This window comes from Triturus cristatus, chromosome 1_1, assembly GCF_964204655.1.
Source record: "Triturus cristatus chromosome 1_1, aTriCri1.1, whole genome shotgun sequence".
Classification (NCBI taxonomy): Eukaryota; Metazoa; Chordata; class Amphibia; order Caudata; family Salamandridae; genus Triturus; species Triturus cristatus.
Window position 1 is genome coordinate 964,775,635 of NC_140579.1, and position 24,233 is coordinate 964,799,867.

At 45.7% G+C, this 24,233-nt stretch overlaps 1 protein-coding gene across 15 annotated transcripts in view; it reads left to right on the plus strand.

Annotated features, from left to right (window-relative positions):
• Positions 1 to 24,233, plus strand: part of LOC146871394 (26S proteasome regulatory subunit 8) — a 368,112-nt gene that overhangs the window by 129,470 nt on the left and 214,409 nt on the right. For 12 of the 15 annotated variants that reach the window (XM_085651032.1, XM_085651030.1, XM_085651037.1 and 9 more), the window contains 2 exons: positions 13,633 to 13,863; positions 22,696 to 22,822. In XM_085651032.1, coding sequence (XP_085507158.1) covers positions 13,633 to 13,863; positions 22,696 to 22,822 — 358 coding nt within the window. The remainder of the gene's footprint in view (positions 1 to 13,632; positions 13,864 to 22,695; positions 22,823 to 24,233) is intronic. The other 3 variants (XM_085651039.1, XM_085651034.1, XM_085651040.1) reach the window with 1 other exon arrangement.

A 24,233-nucleotide genomic window follows, 5' to 3' on the forward strand; every position in this document is an offset into this window, starting at 1 on the left:
TGGATTACAGGGGACTGAACTCTGTGACGAAGACCGATGCTCATCCTATCCCGAGGGCGGATGAGCTCATTGACCGGTTGGGAGCTGCCCAATATCTGAGTACCTTTGACCTTACATCCGGGTACTGGCAGATCTCCCTGACAGATGGAGCAAAGGAAAGGTAAGCCTTCTCCACACCTGAGGGTCACTACCAGTTCTGCGTGATGCCCTTTGGGCTCAAGAACGCCCCTGCCACTTTTCAGCGGCTGGTGAACCAGGTCCTCTCTGGGATGGAGGCTTTCTCGGCTGCTTACCTGGATGACATCGCTGTCTTCAGCAGCAGCTGGGAGGACCATTTGTGTCACATTCAGGCCCTGCAGCAGGCGGGTCTGACGATCAAGGCCAGCAAGTGCCAGATCGGGCAGGGGTCGGTAGTGTACCTCGGTCACTTGGTGGGTCGGGGCAAGGTGCAACCCCTCCAGGCCAAGATTGAAACCATCATGGCCTGGGAGCCCCCCAAGACTCAGACGGAGGTCCGAGCCTTTCTGGGCCTCACCGGTTACTACCGACGCTTCGTCAAGGGGTATGGTACTATCGTGGCTCCCTTGACTGAGCTTACATCAAAGAAGCACACTCGACTGGTAATCTGGACCGAGGTGTGTCAACAAGCCTTTGACACCTTGAAACAAGCAATGTGTGCGGCGCCTGTCCTCAGGGCCCCTGACTTCTCCACAGAGTTCATCGTCCAAACAGATGCGTCGGAGCATGGCATCGGGGCGGTGCTGTCGCAGCTCAATGAAGAGGGTCTGGACCAACCTGTGGTTTTCCTATCTAGGAGACTACTCCCCCGGGAACAGAGGTGGAGTGCGATTGAGCGGGAGGCTTTTGCGGTGGTGTGGGCTCTGAAGAAGTTGCGGCCATACCTGTTTGGCTCGCACTTCCTTGTTCAGACCGACCACCGGCCCCTCAGGTGGCTGATGCAAATGAGGGGCGAGAATCCTAAGTTGTTGAGGTGGTCCATCTCCCTACAGGGAATGGACTTTAGGGTGGAACATCGCCCAGGAGTGGACCACGCCAATGCTGACGGTCTCTCCAGGTTTTTTCGCCTTAGTGAAGAGAACTCCCAAGGGATTGGGTAGCTCTCCCCACTTTCAGCTGGGGGGACGCGTGTTAGACCTGCCAGCCCTTTGGCTGTCCCCTCCTCATTGTTCTTCCTTTGCCCTCTAATTTTTCTGTCCCCTAGTTTTTTTTGGTGTTGACTTAGAGGCTCTGGGCGCCCCATTATCACTAATTGATAGTGTGGCGCAAAGTGCTTCCCTAAAATGGAGGGAGAGTGAGAGCTCCTTCACAAAATGGTGGCCTAAACTGTCAACCCTTGGCCATAGGCTGGCATGAGGGGTTCCAGAACCTTCTGGGCCACTCTAGACAGTCAAGGCCCAGGCTATATATAGAGGTGAGGTGCGACGGCCATTTTGTGTGAAGTGAGGTAGTCAGGAGCGAGACATCTGGGTAGGGAGGTAGGTGCGCTGAGGGGGGAACTGACTGTTCTTAGGGCCTGTTTTCCCCCCCCCCCCCTCTCCCCCCCCCCCCCTGTTGACACTACCCTCTACCTAGTTACCTAGCCCGGCCTTCAGCCTCTGACCCTGGAATCACGTCAACCTTTTGTGCTCCCCGTCTAGCCAGGACCCCTGAAGTGATCCGGGGGAGAGAGTTACCATCTCCGGTAGAGAACCTGACTTTTGACCTTATACTCTACATCCCCGCTGTTGCCCGGAGCCCTAGAATAATCTGGATCGCTGAGGAAACGCCGGCTTCCCCGCTGTAGGAAGTGTGGGGGAAGTCCGGCGAGCTCTGCGCGGCGTAGAGGGGAAGTTGCCGGGCAGTGGACGCCTGAGGATCTTTCCGCCCCTCCGCTGTCAGGAGGAATCCAGGAAGGAGTGGGGCGGGATCGAGGAAGGCCGGTCCAACCCCCAGGGAGGAGCTGACGTGGAGGGCCGACTCCAAAGCCTTCGGTTTCTAGGAGGGCTGCCAAGAGAGCACGGGAGGAGCTGGGCCTTGTGAGGAGCGTGAGTGGGCTAAGGCGCAGAGTCAGCTGCGGAGGTTGAGGCTGACGCACGCCCCTGTGAGGTGGAACTCCCTGTGGGCCGGTTCTCACTACACTTGGACGCCGGCACTGTGAGGGAGCCAGTAGAGGAAAGGCTCTGCTACACACCCCCAACGATCGCCGTAGGAACCAAGTAAGCGAGGGGGGTAGAAGGTGTGTTGGTGGAGAGTGACACGGCGGTTAATGGCACATTGTGGGGGTAAAACTCCGTTCAGTCTGGGCCCAAATCATGAAAGGTTGATCGGGGAAGGGGGGGACCAGGAACTGAGGGTTGTGAGGTTCCCCTGCAAATGAGAGCACCGTAACTGAGGGAACTGAAGTTTAAGAGACTGCTGCTGTCAGTAGTGGGAGGAGGTTGGCAGGATTACAGGCTCAAGAAAAAGAAAACAAGGAAATCACCAGTCATTTAAGTAGAAAAAGAAAACCCAGAACTGCAACAAGTAAGGAGGTTAATTTGTGAAGGCAACACCTGATTGAATTGGGGGTACTATTCTGCCCTATTTAAGTGAAAATAACGTAAAGCCGAAGCTTAAATGTTTATTTGAGAGACCAACTGTCGATATTCTATGCTTCAGCTGTCACCTCCTCCCCAGAAATATCGGTGCTGCAGAGCGGTTGACTAAACTTATTTTCTGCCAGTTAGCAGCCCATGCTGGTAATGTACTAATCAATGTAAATTGATAGGCTGGTAATATACTAATGAATGTAAATTGATTTGCCGGTAAGGTACTAGTAAACGTAAATTGATGTGACAAAGCAAAGTTCACTTATGCGTTTATTCGAGAAATCGTTGAATGCAATGTTTTAATGCCGGCAATCTGTGGGCAACATCTATAGTAGTAAATCATTGAACTGTATGTAACTAGAAAAAAAAACAAGATATAAGGAAAGATAAAGCTTTTCTAACTATTCTAATTTCCTGGTGTAGCGTCGTTTTTAGTGGTGGTACGCTGGAGTGCTGAGGTGAATGTGACGCAAGCACGACATGTTACTCTGGAGCAAGGCCTTTCCACCTGAGCCAAGCTACCGTAGGACTCTAGGTCTAACAATCTTCTTCTGTGTTCGGCGATGGGGGCCATTCTCCTTGTTCCGGCGGGGCTCAGACAGCGTCTCCTCTGTTCTCGGGCCTCCTCAGATAGAAAGCCACCCTTGTTTTGGTTGTAGCAGCATGTTGTCTCCTCCGCGGCTCCTCCTGACACACAGGGTCTCAGCAACTTCACACCCACAGGCGACAGCCCGATCGATGCGACACAGTTTCTTAGCAACAGGCAGCCCCTCTTGACATACGGGGTCACCAACCTCCACAAAGCTGTACATGGACAAAAGGCCGATCAATGTGGCAATGTCCTAGGTGCACAGTGACCCCTCCTGGCATACAGGGTCACCAATCTTTACAATGCGGCTCATGGGCATCGGCCCGATTGGTGCAGCACATTTCTTGGTGTCCGGTGGGCCTCCTGGCATATGGTGTCGCCAAACGTAACAACGCAGAACACGGGCAATGGCCTGATCGGTGTGGCACACACTGCTCACAGGAGCTCCACACTTCTGGGCTCCCCTCTGGATCTCGCATCGTCCAACACACTCCTCTCCCTCAAAGGCACACCGGTCTTGGCGAATAGGCAGGTACTGGTGCTCCAGACAGGTGATCTTGGGTTCTCTGGGTGATGTTCCCTCACCAACCAGGGACACTAGCAGGCTAGGTCCCTAGTCCTAGTACAGGCAGAAGTCTTGCAGAGCTATCCCTCTTCATGCAAATAGGCTGGCTGTTCAGTAGATGACAATCTATGGGGTCTCAGACTTCCCTATTTATAGCTGTTTTCCAGACACAAAATGTGATTTATGGTCTGGTCCTTTGAAGTTTTAATTTGGGATTCTGCTTCTTTGATATGGACCTCTCTCCCTTTTATCCTTCCTTCTGAAAGATGCCTGTCACAGCAGGCAGGACTCTGAAGCTGATTAACCCACAACAAGATTCATGGAAGTGACCAGAGTTCACACCTGGATGTCAGCCACAGGTATCTGTACATCAAAGGTTAATCTCAGGCCATCAGCCCTACCTTTTCTGATTCCCTTATCAGCCTCATCTCCATCTTCCTGAGAGGTTTCCAGGCCCTTTCCTTGTGATCTGTTACTGAATCAAGAGCCCCCACCCAGTGCTTGACCCACGCAGCTCAAGGAATGCAGCAATATACAATTCTGTCTGGAGGAGATTTCCCTACTCCTCGTGTTTTTTCCAGCCAGGCCTGGACTTCCCAAAATGTTACCCAAGGTACTCCTTTCAATGTACCTGTACAGGCATTTCTGCACTCAGTTAACATCCACAAAACACTCCACTGTCTAGTATTTTTGTGGCCATGTACCATGATACCACCAGCATTTCCACATGCAGCACACTGTTCAATACTACAGTCTCTCTGTACTGCATAAGAGTGTCACTTTAAACTGCCTCTGCCAACAAACTGCACATTTACCATGTGCAAACTGTTACACACTGCACCCTCTCTGTAATGTACGTCTTGGCATACTCGCATACACTACGCACATGTTTTCACTACGCACACACTTCCTTATGTAGGCCAAGGGTGAGCGAAACACATTGCAGTAGAACCTTTAAAGAGGTAGATGAGTGAGCCTGTAGGCCTCACTCCAATGACTTGGGGGGGGGGGGGTGGGGGGGGGGGGGAGAAAGGACCATGTCACTTGTGCTGTTTAACTCCTTATGTAGCCCTCTACCACCATGAGGGTAGCACTTTAAGTGCCCCTCACGGTCCAACAAGACCGCAATCCATGAGACCGGCCTATGCCATGGCTCACACGCATGATCTGTGTTCGCCTATGACGAGGAAAATAAATCTGCATTAGGGATCCATGTACCAGACTTATCCATCCCAAAGTAAAGAGACAGTGAGTGAGTGTTTTCACTGAAAAAAACACAGGTTTCAGAGACATTATAGTTAGTTGGACATTTCACTCGTACAAAACCAGAGCAGTTCCCCCGTTATAGTTAGTTCAGCTAACTATAACTCGCGCCCCCGCAATGCACTGCTGATGACGTCACATATTACATCATTCATGACATGGTCAGTGACATCACTGATGACATCATCCAGTGACTGTTTTTCTTTAAAGTTTAAATATGTATTATATATATGCCAAGGTGTATTGAAGAATGAGTGGGTGTATAAGTGGCTGAAATGGAGGATTTAGTAGATGCGTGACTGACTGTTTAAGTGAGTGATTAAACGTGTCTTACCAAATGCATGGGTTAGTGACTAAACTGCGTGAATGTCTGTATCAGTCTGTCTGTTGTATAAGCTACTGCATGGGTTGGTCAGTAGCTGCATGAGTGTCTATATGGGTTATCTATTGGTTGCCTGAGTATTTGTATGGGTGCCTGGGTGGGAGGTGTGTGAGTCTGTGCATAGATGTTTGAGTGGTTGATTCACTGTGTGTATGGGTGCAAGAGTGCATGTTGAAACAGCTGTATGGGTGGGTAAGTGTGTGTATGGGTTTGTTTGTGAGTGAATGGATGTCTCAATGGTACATGTCCAAGTAACTACATATGTAATTGGCAGTGTATGTGAAAGTTTAAGTATATAAATGACTATACGTGAGAGTCGGTGATTGTGAGAGTGGCTGTATGGATGAGTGTGTACTTGTATAAGTGATTGCAGGAGAGAGTAAGTATGCATGTGTTTCTGTTTGAATAAGTGATGTGGTGTGTGTATAACTGCATAGATCAGTAAATGGAAGTGTGATTGATTAATTGCATGACTGACTAGGTGTGAGAGTAACTCTGTGTGAGTGGTGGTGTGTGAGCGTCTGGATAGGTTTATGAGTGCATATGATAGTGTTCTATTGATGAGTGACTGCATGTATGAGTGATTGTATGGGTGAATGAGTGGATATGTTTGGAGACCTAGGAGTCAGTGAGTGCGTATGTATTAACTGGTATCTCGATGGTTTCGAAAATGGTAGTCTGTATTTTAGAGTGGGTGTATTAAAGGTTATATTAGAGTGTGAGGAGGTGGATCAGATTTTCACATGGATGATGTCATCAGTGATGTCACTGACCATGTCATGAATGATGTAATTTGTGACTTCATCAGCAGTGCATTGCGGGGGCGCGAGTTATAGTTAGCTGAACTAACTATAACGGGGGAATTCCTCTGGTTTTGTACGAGTGAAATGTCCAACTAACTATAACGTACCTGAAACCTATGGTTTTTGTCAGAGAATTTCAAAGGTTTTTTAAATGCTAATTTAGAATTATGTTCATTAAAGCTATGGTTTTTTCAGTAATTTTTGTTTTTTTAGTGATATTTTGTAACTTTAATATCCCAAAAATAGTTTTTGTATTTTTTTGGTTTATTAAAATAATGTCTTCTGTTTTCTTAAATATTAATATAAATATATATATATTCACTGAAAAAACCATAGGTTTCACACATGTTATAGTTAGCGGAAATTTTACTGATAAAAACCAATGAAATTCCCCCGTTATAGTTAGTGCAGGCAACTATAACTCACGCGACCGCAATCCTCTGCTGATGCTAATACTGTATTTAGACACTTATTTGCCCATGTCTTCTTCCATACATTTTTAGCTATACATATATTACAAATATTTTTTTTTCATAAAGACACATATGTCATCAGCAGAAGATTGCGGTCGCGTGAGTTATAGTTGCCTGCACTAACTATAACGGGGGAATTTCATTGGTTTTTTATCAGTAAAATTTCCGCTAACTATAACATGTGTGAAACCTATGGTTTTTTCAGTGAATTTGCAAGGTTTTTTAAATGCTAATTCCTAACTATAACGTGTGTGAAACCTATGTTTTTTTCAGTGAATTTGTACGTTTTTTTAAATGCTAAGTTACTTTACGCCATTCGTGGCGTGCGCGCCCACTTAACGCAGTTCGTTCCGTGCGCGCACGGTGCGCTTCGCGCACCGTGCGCGCACAGTGAGCACGCGGTGTGCTTTGCGCTCCGCGCGCCCACTTTGCGCAGTTAGTGCCGTGCACGCACGGTGCCCACGTTACGCTAGATGGGCCATGTACGCACGATGCGCTTCGCGCACCGTGCGCACATGGAGGACATATGATGCACTTCGTTTTGAAAGGTAATATTTTAATTTTTCGTATATTTTATAAGCCATGCACAAATGGTGCCCTTCGGGCACCATTTGCTCACGGGGTGGAGAGAGTGTGGATAATTTTTTTTTATTATTTTTTTTAAAAAATATTTTAGTTTATCTCAGGTGTAATAAGCCATGCACAATTGGTGCCCTTCGGGGATCAATTGCACACGGGGTGGAGAGAGTGTGGATAATTTTTTTTTTTTTTTTACATTTTTTACCGTACGCGTACGGTAAGCGTAATCGGCGAAATTACCGAAAAAATAAAAATTCCGTTTTTGGCCTTGGGGGATCTTTGGGGACTCCCTCAACATGGCTATGTGTTTGGGAGCTGTCTAAACAGCCCCTTTACATGTTTTTGGGCTTTATATTTTAAAAATCACTCTCAGTGCGAGAGAGAAAATGGCGGCCGCCGCTTCCTGGTTTCGGCCGATTCGAATGTTTACTTAGATCTAAGAGCCAATCAGAATCGCGCTCGCGCACGCCACCGTACGCGTACGGTAAGCGTACCGTAAGCGCACCGTAAGCTGGCTCAGATATATATATTGATTTAAAGGCTATTTTCTCAGAATCTACTGAACAGATTTACACCAAACCTACAAAAGGCACTTCCTTGACCTGAGGACTACCTCTCTGCCAAATTTCTAGTAATTCTGTTCAGCCGTTCGGGCTGTAGCCCTGTCTAAAGGTCCTATGGAAAAATGCATGGGAAAAACGTGTTTTGGGACCCCCCTTTTATCTCAGCCCCCGCTTGACGAATCCCCCCGAGACTTTCAGGGTAGGAGCGGAGCGTAGTGCCCCACCTATTTTGAAAAATTCGCGAGGATTCGTCGACCGGCGCCAAAGTTATTCAAAATAGAATGTTGCGGATTTCCTATGGAAACGTGGTCCTAACTATATATATAAAAAAAAAATATATATATATATATATATATATATATATATATATATAATATATAATATATATATATATATATATATATCGCACCCATCATGTACCTATCTCGTTGGGTGTGCGGATTCAAACCGCCATTTTGGTAACGTCGTGAAGGATGCGCGTTTCAGCCAGCCCAAACCGCTTGCGCTTACAGGGAGGGAACTACAACGCTACATATCTCAGGTCTTCCCTGTAGTGATCTGCTGATCACAGGTCTAGTTGTCAGCATGCGACAACCACTCCCTCACGGCTGCTTTACACCCACATCAAACCCATGCAGCACAGGCGTCACAGGACATGGGACCCTGCCAATAAAAAGGGCCGGGCGCACGTGCTAGAAGCCTTTTCCACTCTCAATCTGGGTATATCCGTGTGCTTATTATGTTGGTGACAGCCGAGGCACTTTGGCCGACACGGGCCTCCCACAACGTCGCGATGAGTTGAGGTGCACAGAGATGGTGGTAGCCGAAGCAATTTGCCGGACACTGGCCTCCTGTCACGCGAAGATGACTTGAGGTGCACAGAGTTGGTGGCAGCCGAGGCATTTTGTCCGACACGGGCCTCTCGCCACGTGGCGATGACTTGAGCTGCACTGAGTTAGTGCCACCAGAGTTGAGCGGGTGTGCAGCCTGCGTGGCCTCGATACGCTATCCAGGCAATCCAGACTCAATTTGAATTGTGAGCTCGGCTGGACCGCGTGTACGCCAAAGGCAGCTGGCTGTACAGACATGACTCCTTTGCGCTGTGCAGCAGGATGCCCTGGGGGCCTGTGCTGCGGAATCCAGTGACTGCTGAGGAGGATGCTCCAGCACGTGGTGGGCCCTCTTGGAGACACGCCGGTGGCGGCAGGTGAGCAGTGAGGTCTGGGTGCGTAAGGTCGGGCAGTCATCGCTGGGCGGCGGACTGGTCTGGGGACCACGGCTAGTATGCTTGCAAAAGATGTAAGCATCATGCACACTGCCTGAGAAGTTTGCGACGGCATTAGTGTATAGGTCCCGGTGGTCCAGTTTTGCCTGCACATTGTTGGAATGCGTGTTGGTTCTGTTGCGGTGATTGGGTGCAGTGTAGGCAGGGGGCACAAATAGTACATGTGTGCAGTCAGTTGCCCCCACCGCATGCAGGAAGGCCGCTATGGCGTGGTCGGGAGGGTGAACGAACCCACCGCTGCCCCAGATATCGAAACTTTTATTTTTTGAATTTCTTGTATCGAGCACCTTCGAAATTTCAATTTTATAAAGCGTGCAGTTACCTGTGGGTTCCTAGCACTATACTATAAAAAAGCAGCGGAGAGACGGGGATTTATAGCTGTAATAAATGGTTTTGCAGAAATTCAATTGACTAGACTCTCCACAAATAGAACAAGCATTTGCAATGCAATAGGTCTCGCAACTGCGAGTTTTGGAGCTATTGGTATTGTAATTGGTATTGTAAATGACAATGCCTTTAATTTATTCACAAGCATCAGACATCCACAAGCATCAGGCATAAGACATCCACAAGCATCAGGCATAAGACATCCACAAGCATCAGACATCAGTCATGAAACATCATGCATCAGACATCTACAAGCATTAGGCATTAGGCATTAGACATTAGGCATTCGGCATCAGGCATCAGGCATCAGACATCCACAAACATCAGGCATCAGAAATCCACAAACTTCAGGCATCAGACATCATGCATCAGAGATCCACAAGCATCAGACATCAGGCATCCACAAGCATCGACATCCACAAGCATCAGACATCAGGCATCCACAAGCATCAGACATCCACAAGCATCAGACATCAGGCATCCACAAGCATCAGACATCCACAAGCATCAGACATCCACAAGCATCAGACATCATGCATCAGGCAACACACATCCACAAGCATCAGACATCAGGCATCAGGCAACACACATCCACAAGCATCAGACATCATGCATCAGGCAACACACAGCCACAAGCATCAGACATCAGTCATGAGACATCAGGCATCAGACATCCACAAGCATCAGGCATCAGACATCCGCAAGCATCAGACATCCGCAGGCATCAGACATCAGATATCCGCAAGCATCAGACATCAGACATCCGCAGGCATCAGACATCCGCAGGCATCAGACATCCGCAGGCATCAGACATCAGGCATCAGACATCAGGCATCAGACCTCCACAAACATCAGGCATCAGACATCATGCATCAGAGATCCACAAGCATCAGACATCAGGCATCCACAAGCATCAGACATCCACAAGCATCAGACATCAGGCATCCACAAGCATCAGACATCCACAAGCATCAGGCATCCACAAGCATCAGACATCATGCATCAGGCAACACACATCCACAAGCATCAGACATCATGCATCAGGCAACACACATCCACAAGCATCAGACATCATGCATCAGGCAACACACATCCACAAGCATCAGACATCAGTCATGAGACATCAGGCACCAGACATCCACAAGCATCAGGCATCAGACATCCGCAGGCATCAGACCTCCGCAGGCATCAGACCTCCGCAGGCATCAGACCTCCGCAGGCATCAGACCTCCGCAGGCATCAGACATCCGCAGGCATCAGACATCAGACATCCGCAGGCATCAGACATCAGACATCCGCAGGCATCAGACATCAGACATCCGCAAGCATCAGGCATCAGACATCAGACATCCGCAGGCATCCGACATCAGACATCCGCAAGCATCAGGCATCAGACATCAGACATCCGCAGGCATCCGACATCAGACATCCGCAGGCATCAGGCATCAGACATCCGCAGGCATCAGACATCAGACATCCGCAAGCATCAGGCATCAGACATCAGACAGTGTGCTCAGTTGTATTATGTCCGCTGGAATAATAGCAAAGTAAACAAAGCAAAGTACTAACTTGTACTACAAAAAGTATGTGCGCTGCAATTAATATAAAGCTTAGCGTGCAGCGCAGTTATGTGCTCATGGCAACATAAAAACAAACAAAAATGTAAAAAGACCGCGCTCTGTTGGCATTAAATAATGTTAAAGACGTACATCGTAAAGCCCTTCGCTCTGAAAATAAAGAAACCCATTTCGAACATGCAGGCTTTTGTAAGCACATGATAACGTGAATGTTTAAAAAGACGAACAAGACAAGCCCGGCGGAGCGTGGCACGCGCGGAGCGGACCCTTTGAAGTAGGATGCCAAACGGATTGCATGGCGGCACGATGCACGTGATTGTGCGCGTGCTCGCCATGCAATCCGCTTTTGGGAGCACTTTTGGGAGCCCCTTACTATAGTCTCGCATAGCGATCGCTTACGCGATAGGCTAGGCGAGACCTAAAAAGGGAGAGAATTCCCACGTTGACCATAGACAATTACAAATTCTCTGGCTCGAGTTAGTTTTCTGTGGCATTTCGGAACGCTGACCAACAGCCCCTCTGATGAACAAAGATATGTGATCAGCAGATGTTTGATAAATAAATCTGTTAGATAGTTTGATGGACTTGCCTTGTGGATTGCTTGGCGTCAGTAGCAGAGAGCTTTAATTGTGCACCGTTTGGACACAGGGAGCCAGTGTTGGTCAAAAAGATGCTGGGTTATCCTAACTGATTTTGGCAGACCCAAGGTAAGCCTGGCTGCCGTGTTCTGTATCAATTGAAGATGCTGTAGCAAATCGACAGGAAGGCCCAGAAATAAGGGTATTCCAGTAATCCAAGCCTATAGTAATAAGTGCTCAAAAAGGAACACAAAACTGTAGGCAAAAGTTTCTTAATGTGAGGCCCAAAGCTTAAATTCACATCAAAGGGGACACCCAAGTCATGTTCACGGCCTTCTGGCATCCCAGCCATTGAGGCCACCAAGAAGGTGACCAAATAGATGGATTTTCATATACCAGGACCTCTGTCACATCTGTGTTTAGCCTCTAGGAATTAACATTCATCCAGTGGGCAACCGATGTGACGCAGCATTTAAATTCGTCTTGGATGGACAAATGATTGCTGTCCAGCCACAGATAATATGGGTGTCATTGGCGTTTGAATAGAATTGAATCCCAAATTAAGAGGAGAGGTTAGCTAGTCATCACATACTTGTTGAACAAAGATGGGCTTAATAATGAGCCCTGTGGAATGCCACAACTCGGGTAACAAGGAATAGATTGGAAAGGATGAAGATTAAATGCTTGTGCCCTCTTTGAAAACAAAAGCTTCTGACCAACCCAGCACCTTCCAAAGAATGCCCACCTCACCTAGTCTTTGAAGGAGGATATTATGTGCGGCCATTTCAAAGGCTGCTGATGCATTAAGGAGGAATAGGGCCACTGACCCCCCATTATTCAAGAGCATTCTGATGTCCCTAAATGTGGTCATCGTCACAGTCTCTGTACTAACACCAGGGCAAAAGCCAGACTGAAATCTATTGAGCACCACGCTCTCTTCAATGTGTCGCGATAGAAGTGTAATAACATGACACCATACATTTTGCCATAGCAGGCAAAGAGGGATCAGGCAATAATTGGCCAAGGTTTTAAGATCTATGGTAAGCTTCTTTTATAGAGGCATAACAACTGCAGATTTACAGAAGTCTGCAACTTGGCCTGACCTCATAGTGCTGAGTAGCTGACATACTAACTTTAGATCAAGGTGCTAAAGTGGAAGCAAGAGGTCTATGGAGGGGCAGAGGATGAAGTGATAGTCTCATTCTTATTGGAAGAGACGGATGCGATAAGACGCTCAAGCTTCTCATAAAAAAATCTGCTCATTCAAAGCAGAATGTTTGAGATGCCGTACCCACTGTGGAGATGGTTTTTGGGTCAACCAATGTTTTATAGAGTAAAAAACACCTCCTTTGTAGGGAGTTTCGCTTTAAGGATAGTTTGCTGGTAGTAATTTGTCTGCACCTCTTTAATAACTACTTTATAATGTTTGAGTGCCTGTTAATAAGTCTGCTTCTTTGTGTTACCATAATTGTATCGCGATAGCCTCTCTAGTTGCTTGCATTTCCTCTTGGCCACAGTCAGTTCAGCCTTATACCATGGCGCTGACAAAGTGGAGCGGTAAGATATGCAGGGGCATATTCAAAATTACAAAATTTGCGTACCTCTGAGGCAGCCTTATTTGAATCGACTTCAGTGTGCAAATTAAAGTCTTCCAGCAAATTGACGTTGCTAGTCTTAAAATGTGCCATAGCCGTGGCTTCTTGAATAGAAGCTATGAAACTACCCCTTAATCCCTCAGGTTTATATATAAGCATTAGCTTGATTTGATAACTTATAATTTGATTGAATATTTAGGGGTAGAAACTCTGGGGGGATATTAGTTTGTTCACTGCCCAAGGTGAAACAACCAATTTCTTTTTTTTTTAATGAATCACTACGTTACCTCCCCCATGCCAGCCTACACAATTTGCCGGCATTGATCTGAGGATGTGTATTTTATTTTTTACATACATATTTTAGTGCTGTGAAATGCTAACAGTTTTCTTTTTTTTTTTAAATAGGTAACCCCAAACTGCCGCGTTGCCCTGAGGAATGACAGTTACACACTTCACAAAATTCTTCCAAATAAAGTGGATCCTCTGGTGTCCTTGATGATGGTTGAAAAGGTTCCAGACTCAACTTATGAAATGATTGGTGGTCTAGACAAGCAAATAAAAGAAATCAAGGAAGTAATCGAACTTCCTGTCAAGCACCCTGAACTATTTGAAGCACTGGGAATTGCTCAACCAAAGGTACTCTTATGCTAAATTACCATATTTATCATTGTTTTACTTAAAATCCATATTGGAGGGAACGATCTAAATCTGGTGTTGTACTAAATCTAGGTGGTATCTTGAAAATGCTAATTAGTCTTCACTGGTTCGATGTAATCCATTATATATAGTTGAGCAAAAGTTTCAAAGTTTCAAAGGAAAAGGTAACTACTGTTCAAGGCATATATGCTGTAGATACACATGCTTTGCATACTCCTGCCATCTAGTGTTGAGTCCGGATGTTTGCAAGTTTTTTTCCCGAAGAAGTCTTTCCAGTCACGATGTAAGGTGACTCCTTCTTTCCGTGACAGTGCACATGAGCATCGACTCCATTGTTAGTTTTTTTTCCGCCATCGGGTTCGGACATGTATATTTGTGCTCCGGTTCGAAACAGTTCTTCGGGTTCCCATCAGTGCGCAATACACTCTACCCTCGACAGTACTGTTTTGTACATGTTTCCGCACTTCTCTGCGTCTTGTTTTGGTCAACAAATCCTTTACTTTCCATCGAAAACTTTGTGGGCGGCTTTCGGGCCTTACCGTGTCGGTCCAGCCTTCTGCCAATGGAACAGATTCTGCTTTAATTCTGTCCTTGGTGCCATGCTAAGTATCCTCGCACCGACTCACAATAAGTGTGTATCTTGTGCTTGTCTCCGGAGACCACAGAAAAGAGTGCAACGCTTGCAAATCGTTCCGATCCAAAAAGACTCTTTCCGATCGTCGGGCTCTGCCTCGTGAAATGCAGCACCAAGATATAGAACACGCTCCGGATGTCTTTGGTGAGGAGTTGGAACATGAAGAGGTTGAGGCATCAATGGCAGAAGAAAAAGAGGCCTTCTCCATTCCAGACTCAGATTCGGCGTTCGAGTCCGAAGACGTGCCTCCGGGACAAGGTGCAGTGAGTACCGAAGACCCCCTGCCCCCTAAACACATGCCTAAAAAACATAAGGCTTCGGCGCCACCTTTGCCTTCGGGCCAAGGTCGGCACTGAGACGATGTTTCCGACGCCCCGCCTCTTGGCTCGGCACCGAAACAGATAGTCAAGCCTTCCGGTTCGGCACAGAGTTGGCCAACATCCTCTTGGGATATGAAACCTTCTGGTTCCAAGACCAAATCCAGTTCGTAGCCAAAACCTTCCACGCCGAAACAGAAGCATGCTTCGGAGCCGAAATCTGCCACTCACAAGAGCAAACCCATCTCGGCCCCCAGATGTCTTCGATGCTGAAATCAAAAGACAGCCTATCCGAGCCTTCTGACCCAAAATTAGTCGTTGATCATCCCAACTTGAATCCTAAACAGAAGAACATTTATATCAACCCTGATACAGGACATATTCATGCTAGATCTCCACTTAAACACCAGCTTCCTTCTAAAGACTCTCATTATAAGATTCCTTTGAAGAAAAAGGAGGACATGCTCCCAGCCCTGCTTATCCTGCCCCATCATCCCCTCCAACTCTACCCTCTTCTCCACATTTAGATCCCTTACACATTACACCTCCGGATCTCCACTTTCACTGCCTCGGGGGGGATGATATTGATGAGGAAGATGCTCAATTACCTGTAGACCCCTGGAACGATTACACCATTGATCCTCCATTAGACACTTTACCCTGCAAAGCCACCCCACCTGATGATATCACTTATCAATCACTCATTGCTAGAGCAGAAGAGTACCATGGGGTAGCATTACATAAAGAGTCATTAGAAGAGGACTTTTTATTCGAAACACTTGGGTCCATTCACAGGTCAACCCAGACACTCCCTATGCAAAAGGGCATGATGAGGCACGCAAATTACATCTTCAGAGACCCTGTGTGAGCACAGATTTTGATGCCTAGAGTAGATGACAAATGTAAACCTTCGCCGTCTGACCCTGTGTTTATCAAAGGTCAGCTGCCACTTGACTCCTTGGTACTGTCCAATGCTCGCAAAAGAGCGAATTCTCAAACTTCTGGTAATGCACCACCACCAGACAAAGAATCAAAGCTCATAAATAACCCAGGAAAACGTATAGCTGCTCAAGCTGCAAATCACTGGCAGATCGCAATACACAGTGCGTACTAGCTAGGTACGACAGGGCACACTGGGATGAAATGGAGCAACTGCTCCAATATCTCCCAGATGAACCCAAGGCCAAAGCTCAAGAATTGTTTCAAGAGGGCAAGCTAATTTCAAACTCTTCAATTAGGTGTGCTTTAGACACTGCTGACACAACAGCTAGGGAAGTTAATATCAGGGCATGCATGGCTTCGGATTTCCAGGTTTAAATCCGAAGTCCAACAGTTTATCCTAAATACCCCCTTTGACAAGGAACATCTTTAGGTCTCGGGACCATCCGGTCTGCCAAAGGCAGAACCGGAAGTCGAGAGATTTAAGGTTTTGGAGAAGAGGGGCCCGCCCCTCTTCTCCCCTGTTCTCCATTGGCTGGCCTCTTCAATGCTGGCCAGCCATTGGAGAAGAGGTCCCGTCACTCCGATCATGCCCCGTCCTTTTCGGATCGGGGGGCGTGTTTTTTGCAAGAAGTCTCATTCTCTCCTCCAGCCAATGGCTGGAGGAGAGAACAGCAAAACACGCCCCCGAATCCGAAATGGACGCTGCGTTTCTCCGAGGCATTTCTGCTCTGCCTCGGAGAAAGGCGGTGGTGCCCTGCTTTCTCTCCCCTTTACACGTTTTCTTCCATTCCCTCCTTTCGAGAGCTAAGAATATAATACAAGTCACTTCCTATTCTACGATCCCCTTATGCTTCTGCCACGCCACATCGTACAGTCAGCGGAGTTCTCTACAGCGGATGGTGTCCCTAATTTCCCTCACTCCTGTCATCAGTTTTCTACTGCTTAGAAGTGGGAACTAACCTGGTTCGGCGCGGACCACAGATGCGTAAACAAGGATAACCAGACCCCCACCCTGTGAAAAAGACAGTTCTGTGGCAAACTATTCGAAATGCGAAGCTGTGTTATTTCTTCAGAGGGCGAGCTGTTAACGCGTCGTATATTTGGAAGGCAACTATGCACCTAGAAAAAAGTGTTCAATAATTCTACAACTACCCTAAAAGTAACATAAATATTTTAAAACGTAGTAAGGTTTGCAGAGGAAATAATGTAAAAGTATACCGGGGAAGTAGTAGAATCCGGGGACGTAGAATCAATTACAAATATTAAAACGTGGCTTTTGATTGGCCAAAAGCCCAGACACATCATCAGTGACAAGCACGCTACGCTACGTTCTCTTTCTGTGCGTTCTGGAACACTTCTTCCGATGTTGCGCACGCACGGCCAGCACTCCCGGAGCGCGGCGGAGCCCGGTAGCGAGGCCTGGTGAGTACACAGACACCTTATCAGCATTCCCTCCCACTGCTTTTAACTGCATCAGCGCTGCAGGCATGGGACAAGACGCCAACCACTTAAAGTTTAATTACCCGCATCCCAGCTTGACCGGCAGCAGCAGTGTAAAGGGATGGGTGGCCGGGCCCTGAATACGAAAATGTAATGTTTACTCTGCGCTTCACTTGGCTGCGCCTAAAACAATCCCTAAAAGTAAATATTTTCACCCCCTTCTCAATTATTTTTGCCTTCTGTTTTTGACCGTCTTCTTTTCCAGATTGCCTCTATTGTTCTTAAGCAACTCCCTATGATCACTGCCATTCCGTGTTCTTGCTGCTGAATTATGTTGATTATTGAGTCAGCAATGACCAAATGAAAAAACATAATCAATGATATTTGGTTGTTTGTATGTCTCACCTGAGGCGGCGCATGTGCTGTTGCCTGCAAGATCGTTTGTTAACTAAAATAAAACTTGGAAAGGGCTCTAAGCCCGCCGAATGCTTACCATAGGTTGGCTTCATCGTCACCCTCATTTCTTTGCTTCTTATTGGTCAGCGCATGAAAGTTGTATTTTCTCTTCGTTTGTTTGTGCTTTCACTAGAGCATGGACCAATTACCTCTTCCTTGTCAAGTGTGCTTCTACTGTCACTTTTAGTTTACTTGTTTTTCTTACTTTAGATGTTACAATCCATATGTTTGTATTTTTACTGTCCATCTCCCCTACTTCACTTCGTTGCTTACCCATTCCCCCTCTGCCCTTTTCCTGCTATCTTTCATCTTCCTGACAACTACCATCCTCCTCCCGCTGTCAGTCATCTTGCTTGACACTCCCACGGTCCCTCATGCTGCTCGACCCCCTCCTGCTTTCCATTGTGTTGCTGCTCCCTCGCACAATCCCCTCCCGGAATGTCAGTTAAGTTGAATGCCTACTCCACTCCTTCCACGTTGTTGCTTGCACCTTGTCCTCCCCTGCCTGTGTCGTTGCTTGCAACCTGCCCTACCGCCCTGCTCCCATATTGTTGCTTACACCCGCTCTTCCCCAATGTCCTCTTGCATCCCTACTGCCTGGTTGTACCTCTTAACGCCCTGAAATATAGTCCTTTCTCAGGCCAATAAAGAAACATACAACACGCGTCTGGTGCCACTGGTCTCTCCACACACTCTGCTTACACCCGAGCTTATCCTCCCTCTCTCCTTCTCCACTCCAAAGCAACCTCCCCAGATATGCGGCTTTTGCTCTTCATGGGTGTCCCAAGACGGAGGATGGAGTTGGCCGCGCCGCGCTAATGAACTCTGCCTGCTTCCTTTTCTTTTTTTGGTACAGCCACTGCCCCATAATCTCTGCGTCTGCCTCTGGCATGAAGGAACATCCGATCTTCCTTCTGCTGTCGGGCACCTCTTTTCAGAAGGCGTGCCACCGGCTCACGCTCTTTTGTGCCCTGCTCCTCAGCGTCATCCTGGTGTATTACCTGGTCAGCAGTAAATTAAAAAAAAACATTGGCAAAGCCATTAGGTCTTGCGGCTGCCGTGCAACATGGTTGAAAGTTTAAAAAAAAAAAAAAAAATTGCCACGCACTGCATTCACCACACCATAGCAATTTAAAAAAAATGTCTTGTCAACCATGCTGCACAGCAACTGTGCTGCCAGACAACATGGCTAAACATTGACGGAGCCGATAAATCTCACATACGCGAGTCCTATTGGCTTTGCCATTGCTTGTTTTGGTTGTTTTGTTCTAATATCATAGTTTTAACCTATAGTCCCAAAATATAATAAAAAAGAAAAGGAAGCCCCAGCTGCTGGAAGTGTATATCCCGATGAAGACAATTCATGTAATCACTCAGGATGAGGATTAGCTAAAGAGAGAAAGTGGTCTCAGTGGTAACACTGCTGCGTATAGTATTGAAAGCTTTAAAATGGCCTCCACTTCTAGTTACCACGGTTAGACCAGTTGACTGGCTAAAGCAGGAGCATTTTAAAAATTACTTCAGTGGCAAAAGGCTGAAGGTATTTTTTTTTGTCCCTTCTGTAGAGTGGTCTTCACATTTTACGAAAATGTGACCAATGTTACTTGCCTCTTATCGAAGTGTTCTATTTGCCAAAACCTCCACTCCAAACCCCTCACTAAAGTGGTGTATCTGTTCTACAAATGTTTACCCAGCATCAACAGGCCTAAGGAGCGATTATAAGTTCCATTTGCCACTACATTTGTCCCTAACTTGTCTTGCCCAAATCTACAAGGTCTCCATCAGTCTCACCCTGCGGTGCCAGCACTGGTGAGATCCTCTAATGTTAGCCCTCCTCGCAAACAGTATCCATGAAGGCCTGGTAACAATAAAGGTTTTTTTGAACTGTGCATCTAAATATAGTGCTATGCAACTTTGAGCATACAGTTTGAGAGGTGAGAGGAATCAATTGTTAGTTCATCCAATTCCGCAAATAGCATATACAGACCTGTATTCAAAGCTATTGTGCATACTTCAAAAAGTCTATTTAATCTGCTTAAGTATTCAGCACTGCTTATGCAACCTGGCAAATCGACCGCTCTTAATCTGCAACTGGCATTAGCTGTATCTGTGTAATGTGGCTTCAGTTAATTCTTGATAGAAGTATAAATTCCTAAGATTTCCCTGTGACTCTCTCTCCGTTGTCAGAGTATATACAGCTCACTGTGTCTCTTTTTTTTTTTTTCTTTTTTTAATCAGTCATGCATACATGCTCCCCTTTGTCCTTAGCCTGGCTGGAAAATGAGCAGCTAGCGTTAGTAAACCCTAAGAAAGCGACATTTCCAAAATCGGTAAACATTCACTTGTATTTATGTATTGATCATTATATTCTTTATAATACAGTTGGGTTTGTGCACAGGCCCTTTGCCCTTTAAACAAGGTCTCTGCGATGCTCTTAATTGTAATTGCTTTGAGATATGTTACGATATTGCTAAAACTAACACATTTTAATAGGAAGTGCTGTGTTCTTTAAGGAAATAAAACAGCACTTTCTTTCATTCAAATTGAATCAAGGCAAAGTGTGTTTCACTTTTGACATCCAGTGAACGTTGGATAATATGGAAATTCCAACATGGCGATTAGGTGCAAGCCAAACAATTTGAGACCGAGCAACGTCGTTAGGGCCTTAGTTGACAACCATTCATTAAGAACAAGCAGTTACAATGCAATGGTCTCGGCATTGGTAAAGTTAGAGCTATTGGCATTGCTCATGACATTATTTTTGTTTGTTTTAGTTTTTAAAACATTTAAAGAAACAGCACTGTTATTTACAATGTTAATAGCTTAATCTGTGTGTGGGTGCAAATGCAATAGGTCTCGCATTTGAGAGTGATTAAGCTATTGACATTGTAAATAACAATGCCGTTTCTTTAAATGTTTTAAAAACAAAGACCTAAACAAAAATAATGTCATGAGCAATGCCAATAGCTCTAACTTTACCAATGCCGAGACCATTGCATTGTAAATGCTTGTTTTGGTCCTGAGGTCGATAAGGCTCTTGAAAAAATGAAAAAGGACAATGAAGTGGCAAAGCCCATGGGAGCACTCCAGTCTCCATCAAAGGCAACACCCAATCCTCTACCTTTAAAGGTTTCTATGGAGGGTGGTGTAGAGGAAACGACTCCAAAGGTAGGGATAAAGGTAACAACCCTTTCACTACCCCCCCCCCCCCCGATTACTTACACCTGTCGGGGGAAGACTACAACAGTTTCTTCCCATTTGGCAATCGATAACAACCAACAAATGGGTTATCGGACTTATCCAACATGGTTGCCTGGACCTTACCACCAACCTTCCAAGCTGAGAAAGTTGTCGATAGGGAGCCCTCTACGAGCATTGATTTGCATTCCAAGACGACCACTTGGTTTCACATACAGGCATGGTCTTTTTTGCGGACCATTGCTAGCCCACATAACCGTTTTTTTTCCGTTTTTTTTTCTTTTCCTTTTTGAAGAGGGTTAGGTATCAGCCAGGTATTTCTTCATTGCTCATGTTTGCCAAGCCAGGTTTTAATTATGGAGAGGTTTGAAATCTGCCATTGGGTCATAGATATGGCTTCTGTTTTTGCTTAGGGATCTCGCATAAATTAGCAGTCATGATAGGTGGTTGGTTTCACATTTGGGCAATGATCATGTTTGGTTGAGTTCTGTTAGAGTATGGTGTTCCTGAAAGTAGAAATTATTGGCTTCACTATTGGCATTCTGCATGATGCACTTTTTAGTTATGTCTCTGGTATGGAAAATCACACTCATTCTGATTGAGACTGGTGTAGTTCTGTGGTGGGAAAAGGGGCACTATTGGGTGGTAAAGGAGCAAATATTTGAGCTGAATAGCAATCCTGAGAATTTAACAAGATTTAAGAGTCCCAATAACAGACATCGCAAAGCTGTCCATGACGAGCTCGGTTGCATCGCAAATGTAAAATGTAGTGGAGGTTCTGTTATACCCAAGAAGGCTTTCCTTCTAATTATTTCATGTCAGCGAGTGAGAAGAGCCCCAGAAATAAGCTGAAGCTTTACAGTGATACAACCATCAATCCTTTGCACATGCTCAGTGTGTTGAATTTAGAGAAAGCCAAGCACATTACTAAGTGCTAGTGGAGTCTTCAGACCTAGAAAAGCAGCAGAAAGGCCAAGTGAGGGAATCATGCTTGTGAGTCTGAGTGGATGCAGGGTGTGAGTGTAGTTTACAGCTGAGACACCCAGGCGTGTCTCAAAAAAGAGAGAGCAACAACAGATGGAACCAATCCATGCTTAAGACTGACCGAACAACTGATTAGCAAGATTGAGGGTGATTGTGGCAAGTATATAAATGATCATGGGACTAACTAATTAAGAGACTAATTGGTGAATAAAGCCAAAAGACCAGATTTTTTGCATCAGTTCCATATTGCTAACACAGGTATTGGCATAGAGCTCATGCAGTTTAATTTTACCTCAGAGTGTACCATCCCCTTTCATAGAGCTTCTGCTCATGCAAAAATCAAGTATGCACTTGACACTCTTGGTAGAGATTTGGAGCCATAATTGTGATATGCGCAGTATCTAAAAGTGTCGCCTGATTGCATAGCTCGATTGTACAGCTCTTTTTGTTTGTTTGCTTGATTTGGCAGCTAATGTTCAGAGACCTGAAAGTCTCATCGATTTGCTTGACGCAAAGTAAATATTACATTTAAAGACTCTATTTATTATTAATTTGGCCCTTTGCAGTGTCATTATTGTCCTGGAGAAATGCTTGCCCATCAAGGTTACTGTTAAAGGAAATGTTAAGTTCTGAAACTGTTTGGTGCTTAGAATGCTACATGTTTATACTGAAGCTTGTAAGTTTGTGAAGGAGTTGCTGGTAATATGATTATTAGTGATGCAATTATTTTTGGAAAAAACAAAATTGTGCAATGAGCTAGCTAAATAAGAACACTATTTAACTTCACTTTAAGCAGTTTTGTCCAGTTTAACAATATAAATGTAACTATTACGATTTCAGGGTGTTTTATTGTATGGACCCCCCGGAACAGGAAAAACTCTTCTTGCACGAGCAGTGGCTCATCACACGGACTGCACCTTTATCAGAGTTTCTGGGTCAGAACTGGTGCAGAAATTCATTGGTGAAGGTAGGCTTTGAAAGAAATGTCCGGGACCAAAAAAGCATAGTTTTAGAATGCTGTTAGGGCATTATTATTGAATAAACACGCCTCTGAGTGTCATTGTTTGCCAGTTCCTACTATTAAGTAAGTCAGCAGAATTAGCCAGCATTCATCTTCACCTGTTAGCTAAGTCCCCAGTGTGAAAAAATATCTCCAGCTAAAAGTGAGCATTATGTAGGGTTTTTTTCCACACAATTCTTATATAATTTGAAGTTCTACAAAATTTTAATTTTATTTTAAAAGGTGTGAAAATCATAAAGATAAGTCCAACAGTTTTGGGCACATATACACCTAATTCCTAAACTCTATTCATTTCCTACGTTGTGGTAAAGGGCAAAATCCTTAAGGTCTAAGAATTAAAGAGTTTCAATGTTCAGGTCATGATCTCTACAACTTTAGAAAAAAAGTATTTCAATATCTCTTCTTGCGAGTTGAATAATCCTATATTTCTGTAGTAGGGGATCTCTGTGTATAGTCATAATCTATGAATAGTCCCGCCCATGTGCGGGGACCCCGGAGCAATGAAAATATCTCTTAAGCTGTCCTGCATTTGCAAACCTGCAAAGACACTTTAGAGACAGACAAAATAATACAGCCTAACAACAATATGGCTGCACTGGCCAGCACTTCATCTGAAGTGAACACAAAAGCCAAAATAAAGTTTAAATGTCATTTTTATTCACATCTGACATGTTCCTTTATTGTATCACACTCCCTTCACCAAAATCCCTTTAAACAATAGAGAGGAAGGGGTGGACAGACAAGCCCTATAGGCTGTCATTATGTGTCTGCTAAAAGGATACCGTGCCTTTAAGGAACTCTCCAGAGACCCCCGGTATCCCAGGATGCACAGCCAAAGCAAGTTACTTTCAGTTCTTTTTTTCCGGCTCCTGCTAGCAGGACCCTGGAGCTTGAGCTCTACCCTTTTGGGTGGATATTTGGATAAAAATTGGTTTTTTTGATAAAGAAGTTTATTCATTCGACGTCTAGAGCCTTTCTCTGCTGCATCCTGCAATTTGGTGCAGTTTGACCCACTCTTAGCATGGCTTTATTTGATAAATGCCCTGAGTGTGGGAGGAAAATGGCCAAGACGGACCCACATGATGTCTGTATTCTCTGCCTCTCATCTTCACATGTCCCTGCTACGTGTGACCTCTGCAAGACCTTCTCCAAGAGGACCCTGAGAGATAGAGAGAAGATTCGCCTTCAGGGACAGGAGAAGCAGAAAACAGGTGGGACTTCGGGGCATGGAGGATCTCATTCCCCTTCCTCTGCCCATGTTTCAGCCACTGGAGGGACCTCCGGGCAGAAAAAGGAGCAGAAACGACACCTACCGGCTGGTAGATCGCGTTCGACGTCGTAGGCGACGACGTCGACG